The sequence below is a fragment of the Aegilops tauschii genome, chromosome 2, assembly GCF_002575655.3.
Source record: "Aegilops tauschii subsp. strangulata cultivar AL8/78 chromosome 2, Aet v6.0, whole genome shotgun sequence".
Classification (NCBI taxonomy): domain Eukaryota; kingdom Viridiplantae; phylum Streptophyta; class Magnoliopsida; order Poales; family Poaceae; genus Aegilops; species Aegilops tauschii.
In genome coordinates this window covers 554582373-554589690 of record NC_053036.3, presented here as the reverse complement: position 1 = coordinate 554589690, position 7318 = coordinate 554582373, and the positions used below count along the sequence as shown (strand labels likewise).

Here is a 7318-nt window from a genome sequence, read left to right as displayed (position 1 = left end):
GCACGCGCGAGACGTTTTCGCATGCTCCAGCGGAGGCGGGAAACTAGTGCGCTCGGGAAACGGTTGCGCGTGCGCGGGAGAAAGCGAGAGGTCGGGCGCTAGATTTGGTGCACCGCTTCCGGCGTGCCTATAAATTGCGGCGCTCGCCACACGGCCTCCCATCGCTATCCACACTGCCACGGACTCTCTCCCCACTTCCTCTGCTTCCTCTGCCGTTTCCTCGCCCCGCCGCCGATGCGCCACCATCGCCCCACCATGCCGCCGCGCCACCGGGGATTTCGGGCTACCGCGGCGTCCGCCAACGCCTTCTACGCCGAGATTCGGTCCGGCGACATCCGCCTCGGCCTCGGCACGTTCGAGACCGTGCACGAGGCAGCCCGCGCGTACGACGCGGCGGCGTGGCGCCTCCAGAGGCCTCGCGCGCAGATGAACTTCCACGACGTCTGGACGCGCGAGCAGGCGCATGTCGTCGCCCCTCCGCCTCGTCTTATAACAGACCAGGACTGTGAGGAACACCGTCGGCGGCAGTGCCGTCTCCTCATCGCCGAGGAGGACGAGTGAGCCATGGCGGAGTGGCACCGACGCTACCCGCAGGACGTCACCGACGAAAACGCCTTCTGGGCGGAGAGGACGGCAAGGCGCCGCGCGGAGCGGGCGGACAGGCGTCAGCGGAAGGCACTCGCGGAGGCATAGTGCGATCTCGTTAACGCAGGTGGGGAGTCGTTCTTCGACTCAGACGATCCTCGTTGGGAAGACGTGTGGCTCGATACCTCGGACGGTACCAGCGAGAATGATGACGACAACTCGGAGTAGGTTCTAGTTGCACCGTAGTTTTTATCTATCTATGCTATGATGAACTATGTACGCATTGTGAAATATCTATGTATTGTTTTTTATATATTTTCTATGCATATGTTTTTTAATTAGTTCGGAGTGCATATGTTGTTTGTACGAGAGTGCGCGCGCAATATTTTTGCAGCGCCTGCTGGAGCTACTCACGCGCGCTAAAGTTTACAGCGGCCGCTGGAGCCAATGCTCCGCGCCGCGCAAAAACAGGCGTTCGACACGCTGGAAACATTTTTTTAGCGCGCCACGCATTGGACGGCTGTTGGAGATGCTCTAACAAGACCATCGTTGTAACAACGGGTTGGTGACGACTCAACACAAAGGTGAGGCGCGGCGGCGGCTTGCAGCCTGGCGAGGTGGGCAGCTTGGCGAGCAGAAACGACTCGTGGCGCTGATGCCGCGGGGTTGGTTCAGAGGCAAGGCCGCGACATGATTGAGCGGAGGTGGCTCAGCGGTGCCCGGAGGAGCCTGCGGTTGAGAGACGCCGACGAGGCGAGGCGAGTGACCCGCACTACAAAAAAATACACTTCCGTGATGATACGTGTTTGTCATAGTAGGTCACGTTTTCTGTCATGCATGTACATCCATGATAATTTTATGACAGAATCAAGATAGTCGTACCTGTGCTGTCATAGAAGTGTTCCATGACATTACCAAAATTATCATCACGGAAGTGTCCACTTCCATGACGATAAATCGCGCGTCATAGAAGTGCTTTCGTCAAGGGTGACCGGCACGTGGCATCGACCGTAACGGGTCGCCGTTAAGCAATCGGGTCCAATTTTGGATCCGATAACCAATTAACAGCCGAGACCAGTGGGGATTTTCCACGTGTAAAATTCTCATTGGCCGGAGGAAACACGTGTTGGCTCAACGTTCGGACAGATTTCATCCACTCATTGGACAGGAGGCGCTTATGATAGGTCGACACGTGGCACGGCCCAACAGAGGCCCATTCCGGTGAAAAGGCCGACCCAGCTAAAGGCCCACCATGTTTTTTCAGACACTAGTGGGCTGGCCCGTTAATAGCCTACCATGTTTTGGGTCAAATTGAGGCCCATACCAGATCAGGCCCGTTCACAGCCTGCCGCGTTTCGGGCCAAATTACGGCCCATATCGGATCAGGCCCGTTAACAGGCCACTGTCCTTTTGGGCCCATACTAAGACAGGTTTGTATTTCAGCCTGTTAAATGCCCGTTTACCAGTTCGACCCGATAATAGTTCGGCCTGTTAGTGGCCCATGGTGCATCTGGGACGTTGTCGGCCCGGTTTAACTTTAGGCAATTTAACGGCCCATGCAGAAACTGGGCTATTTCTTGTCCGAAGTAACTTTAGGCCTCTTAACGGCCCATAGTCTTCGTGGATAAATTTCAGCCCAACTGGCCTATTGGCCTGTTAATGGCCCGTGTAACAGTTGGGCCTAATTACAGCCCGCGTTGAATTCGGCCTGCTTACAGCCCATCTGATAGTGGCATGTGACACTTTTAGGCCTATGGCCCGCGTAGATACCGGCCTGCTTAAAGCCCATAATTTTATTGGGCCAAACATGCCCGTGATATATTTTGGCCTGTTAACTGCTCGTCCTATTTGGGCCAAACATGGGCCTTAGGCAATTTTGGCCTGTATTGGCCCGTGATTTTTTTGCCTCAACGCTAGCCCAATCTAGGTTTTAGCCTGTTAAAAGCCCATGGTATTCTCTGGCCCAGCTGGACAGAACTTTACTCGGCCTGTTAAAGGCGGGAAACAACTATAGGTTTAGACCTACTAATGGCCCAAGATGATTATAGGCCCAGGTTTTGGCCCATATGAGTAACAGGCCGGCCTGAAGACCGACGACACTGAGGTCCACTGAACCTTCCGGCCTAAATTACACCATACCGACCAAGAATAAACCTAAACTATACAACAAAGAAATTACAGCATATTACATCCCCTCGGCATCAAAGTGTTGGAGAACGCAGTAATTTCAAAAAAATTCCTACGATCACGCAAGATCTATGTGATGCATAGCAACGAGCGAGAGAGTGTAGTCCACGTACCCTCGTAGACCGTACGCGGAAGCGTCAAGTGACGCGATTGATGTAGTCGTACGTCTTCGCGATCCAATCGATCCTAGTACCGAAAGTACGGCACCTCCGCGATCTGCACACGTTCAACTCGGTGACGTCCCACGAACTCTAGATCCAGCTGAGGCCGAGGGAGAGTTTCGTCAGCACGACGGCGTGGTGACGGTGTTGATGAAGTTACCGACGCAGGGCTTCGCCTAAGCACCATAACGATATGACCGAGGTGGAAATCTATGGAGGGGGGCACCGCACATGGCTAAACAATGTCAACTTGTGTGTTCTAGGGTGCCCCTGCCCCCGTATATAAAGGAGCAAGGGGGGAGGCCGGCCAGCCATATGGCGCGCCAAGGAGGGGAGGAATCCTCCTCCTAGTAGGAGTAGGATTCCTCCTTTCCTAGTCCTACTAGGAGGGGGGAGGAAGGAGTGGGAGAGGGGAAGGAAAAGGGCGGCGCCGCCCCCTCCTAGTCCAATTCGGACTCAAGGGGGAGGGGGCGCGCGGCCTGCCCTGGCTGCCCCTCTCTCTCTCCACTAAGGCCCATCTAGGCCCATTAGTTCCCGGGGGGGGGGGTTCCGGTAACCCTCCAGCACTCCAGTTTTATCCGAAACCACCCAGAACACTTCCGGTGTCCGAATATAGCCGTCCAATATATCAATCTTTATGTCTCGACCATTTCGAGACTCCTCGTCATGTCCGTGATCACATCCGGGACTCCGAACTACCTTCGGTACATCAAAACACATAAACTCATAATACCAATCGTCATCGAACGTTAAGCGTGCGGACCCTACGGGTTCGAGAACTATGTAGACATGAACGAGACACGTCTCTAGTCAATAACCAATAGCGGAACCTAGATGCTCATATTGGCTCCCACATATTCTACGAAGATCTTTATCGGTCAAACCGCATAACAACATACGTTGTTCCCTTTGTCATCGGTATGTTACTTGCCCGAGATTCGATCGTCGGTATCTCAATACCTAGTTCAATCTCGTTACCGACAAGTCTCTTTACTTGTTCCGTCATGCATCATCCTGTAACTAACTCATTAGCTTATAGTGATGTGCATTACCAAGAGGGCCTAGAGATACCTCTCCGACAATCGGAGTGACAAATCCTAATCTCGATCTATGCCAACTCAACAAACACCATCGGAGACACCTGTAGAGCATCTTTATAATCACCCAGTTATGTTGTGACGTTTGATAGCACACAAAGTGTTCCTCCAGTATTCGGGAGTTGCATAATCTCATAGTCATAGGAACATGTATAAGTCATGAAGAAAGCAATAGCAACATACTAAACGATCAAGTGCTAAGCTAACAGAATGGGTCAAGTCAATCACATCATTCTCTAATGATGTGATTTCGTTCATCAAATGACAACTCATGTCTATGGTTAGGAAACTTAACCATCTTTGATTAACGAGCTAGTCAAGTAGAGGCATACTAGTGACACTCTGTTTGTCTATGTATTCATACATGTACTAAGTTTCTGGTTAATACAATTCTAGCATGAATAATAAACCTTTATCATGGTATAAGGAAATATAAATAACAACTTTATTATTGCCTCTAGGGCATATTTCCTTCACAAAGTTCGGCGCCAGTGATAATAAAGGGCAACCAGACAGCAGATTACATAAACTGGGCAGGTCGCCACCAGTGGAAGTTAACAGGCGGACAAAATAATAGACAGAACCGACATCACTTCAACACAGTTCAAGAAAGGTTAGCCCGGCCCAGGAGCTGCAGCGCAAGCAGCTTAGCAACCTGACAAGACCGTGCTTCTTTGGCACTCATATCCACCAACTTAAGCTACATAGCATCAATAAATGTCTTGTACTTACGGTTAATCTTGCATAGAGATTGGAGTTCCAGTCGTATTTGAGAGGAAGCATGTATTTCTGCTTGAATTTCAGACTGAAGAAGTCGAACAGATTCAGGCGGCGACTTCATCGAGCTTGTGTCACTGAGTAAGTTTGACACTACATCAAGATGTGACTTCATGGTTGTATCCCTACCCTCAATATGTGTTGCCTTCTCCTCTGGAATATGTGTTAGAGGGACAAACAATGGGTTCGTCTGACTATCATTGTGGCAGTTCTTCCTAGCAGCAGTGTTGTCACCCTGAAACAGAAACAAGTAGGTAGATAACAGGTTTTGCACGTATAAGCATCAGCGCTGTCAATTCATCTCATTTCTTTGTCAGAAATACAGAGAAACGATTTAAAATAGCATTAACATAATAGGCATTGTTCATAGTTAAGACAATAGGAAATGGCATTGTGCAGGAGCAGCCAGCTTCACCAGACCACTGGATTACAAATCAAGAACACAAGCATAGATGTAGTTATAAACAATGTATAAGCATGAATGGTGAGTGCACTGTAAATTTATACCATTTCAGATTGGTAAATAAAGAGACACGATTTAAATAACATTAATATAATAAGGCATTGTTCATATTTGAGACATAGCAGGATATGACATTGTGCTATTGTTGGTAGTCTCACCACACCACTGGATTACAAATCAAGAACACAAGCATACACATAGTTCTAAAGAAGATAACTTGCTATGTTTAGTTTAATTTACATGGTACGAATAAGGAACTAGATTGTACAACTAAAGATTGAATATGAGAAGGACAAACTTATGTTTATGTACTTCTACTTTATAAACTTTGAACAAGCAATTTGATGCAGACGACAAAAATAAACAGCATTTGCACTCATAGCTATCAAATATAAACAACAAAGTTTGAAGGCTCGAGGAGGGCAAACTTACATTAGTAGTGAAGACGGGCTCTATAAAGGCCTTGTCCATATTGATGGGGGGGGGCAATTCAAGAAGTTTACCGCACAACATATAACCAAGGCTGCACTTAAGAATAATCAAATATGAAATATATCATACCTGTGACATTGAATCACATCGTTGGTTTACCAACTTTTTTTAGTAAGGGTGATAGCCCAAATCCTGAGTACTGATAACTCCTTCCATGTTTTGCTGGTTTATAGTAAAGCCATACCGGGTTGTAATAAACGCCGGATTATCCGTATATCATACTGTCGACTTGTAATCGAAGCCAGACCGGGTCAACAAACACCAGATTATAACTGATCGTGCACTGAAAACTTATAGTTGAAAGCCAAGCCGGGTCATTTGACACCGGTCATCTTGTAATTTTGTACTTGGCAACTTAAAAGCCAGACCGGGTCAGTAAACACCGGATTAACATAAACCTCATCAAAATAAACTGCCAAAAGAAAGATTTCAGAAGAAAACATGCAAAAAGGCGAGGCTTTTCATGGGCTGCCAGGCCACTGAGTTAAACCATTTTGCAAAGCCTTGTAAGATGGACCTCACATTAACCAATCGTCATTTTAACTATGACAAGTTCAGGGTCTTTATAAGATTGACTTGTCAAACGTTCGACGGGTCTTACCAGGATTACCTGGGCGGAGTGGCTTACTTACTAAGGCAGGATAACCCGGGGTTTTTGGTGAATACACCTGGCTTCCAAGCCTGGCTTTTATAGCCTATTACAAGGTTATAGAATTTTTGTTCTTGTAGAAGCAAAGAGCCCCCGAGTAATATTTTGAGCTGTGCTCAATGGGTGCCTATGTTTGAATTGTGCTTTTGCAACACTCTCTTTGGCCCCTTTTGACTTTGGGTAACAAGCCCCCAAGTTTTTTTATAACCTTTGAGCCGGATTAATGGGCAATCAGAACTCCGTTATATAAACAGAAGCCCCCCAAGTAATCAAAAAGCTTTTAAGGAAGAACGGCAGAGGCCCTGGTTTAGTAGGGATGCCGGTTTATTATATTGATCATAATATATACATTGTCAAGAATATGTACATAAGAGGAGCCTATGGCTCCGGTGTAGTAAGGCCGAAGATGAGCGATATTCCATGGCCGGTGGGTCTCCTCCTATGATTTACGTGAGTCTTTGTGCTCTCGAACATCGATGAGGTAGTATGACCCGTTGTTCAGATTCTTGCTGGCCACAAAGGGTCCTTCCCAAGGCGGGGATAACTTGTGCATATCAGTCTGATCCTGGATGAGCCGGAGCACCATATCGCCTTCTTGAAAAGTTCTGGTTCTAACCCGGCGGCTATGATAACGACACAGATCTTGCTGGTAAATCGCCGAACGAGCTGCTGCAATGTCACTCTCCTCATCTAACATGTCAAGTGCGTCCTGTCGTGCCTTCTCATTGTCAGCTTCAACATAAGCCGCCACACGAGGCGAGTCATGACGGATGTCACTAGGGAGAACCGCCTCTGCTCCGTAAACCATGAAAAAAGGTGTGTAACCCGTAGACCTGTTAGGCGTGGTATTGATACTCCATAACACAGAAGGTAACTCTTCCACCCAACAACCCGGCGTCCTCTGTAA

General features: G+C 48.2%; 1 protein-coding gene across 1 annotated transcript; it reads left to right on the top strand.

Annotated features, from left to right (window-relative positions):
- Positions 1-255: 255 nt before the first annotated feature.
- On the top strand, positions 256-561 carry LOC109783697 (ethylene-responsive transcription factor ERF098-like). The gene has a single exon (XM_020342295.1). It carries the CDS (start codon positions 256-258, stop codon positions 559-561), a length of 306 nt encoding a protein of 101 aa, XP_020197884.1.
- The last annotated feature ends 6757 nt before the right edge of the window (positions 562-7318 follow it).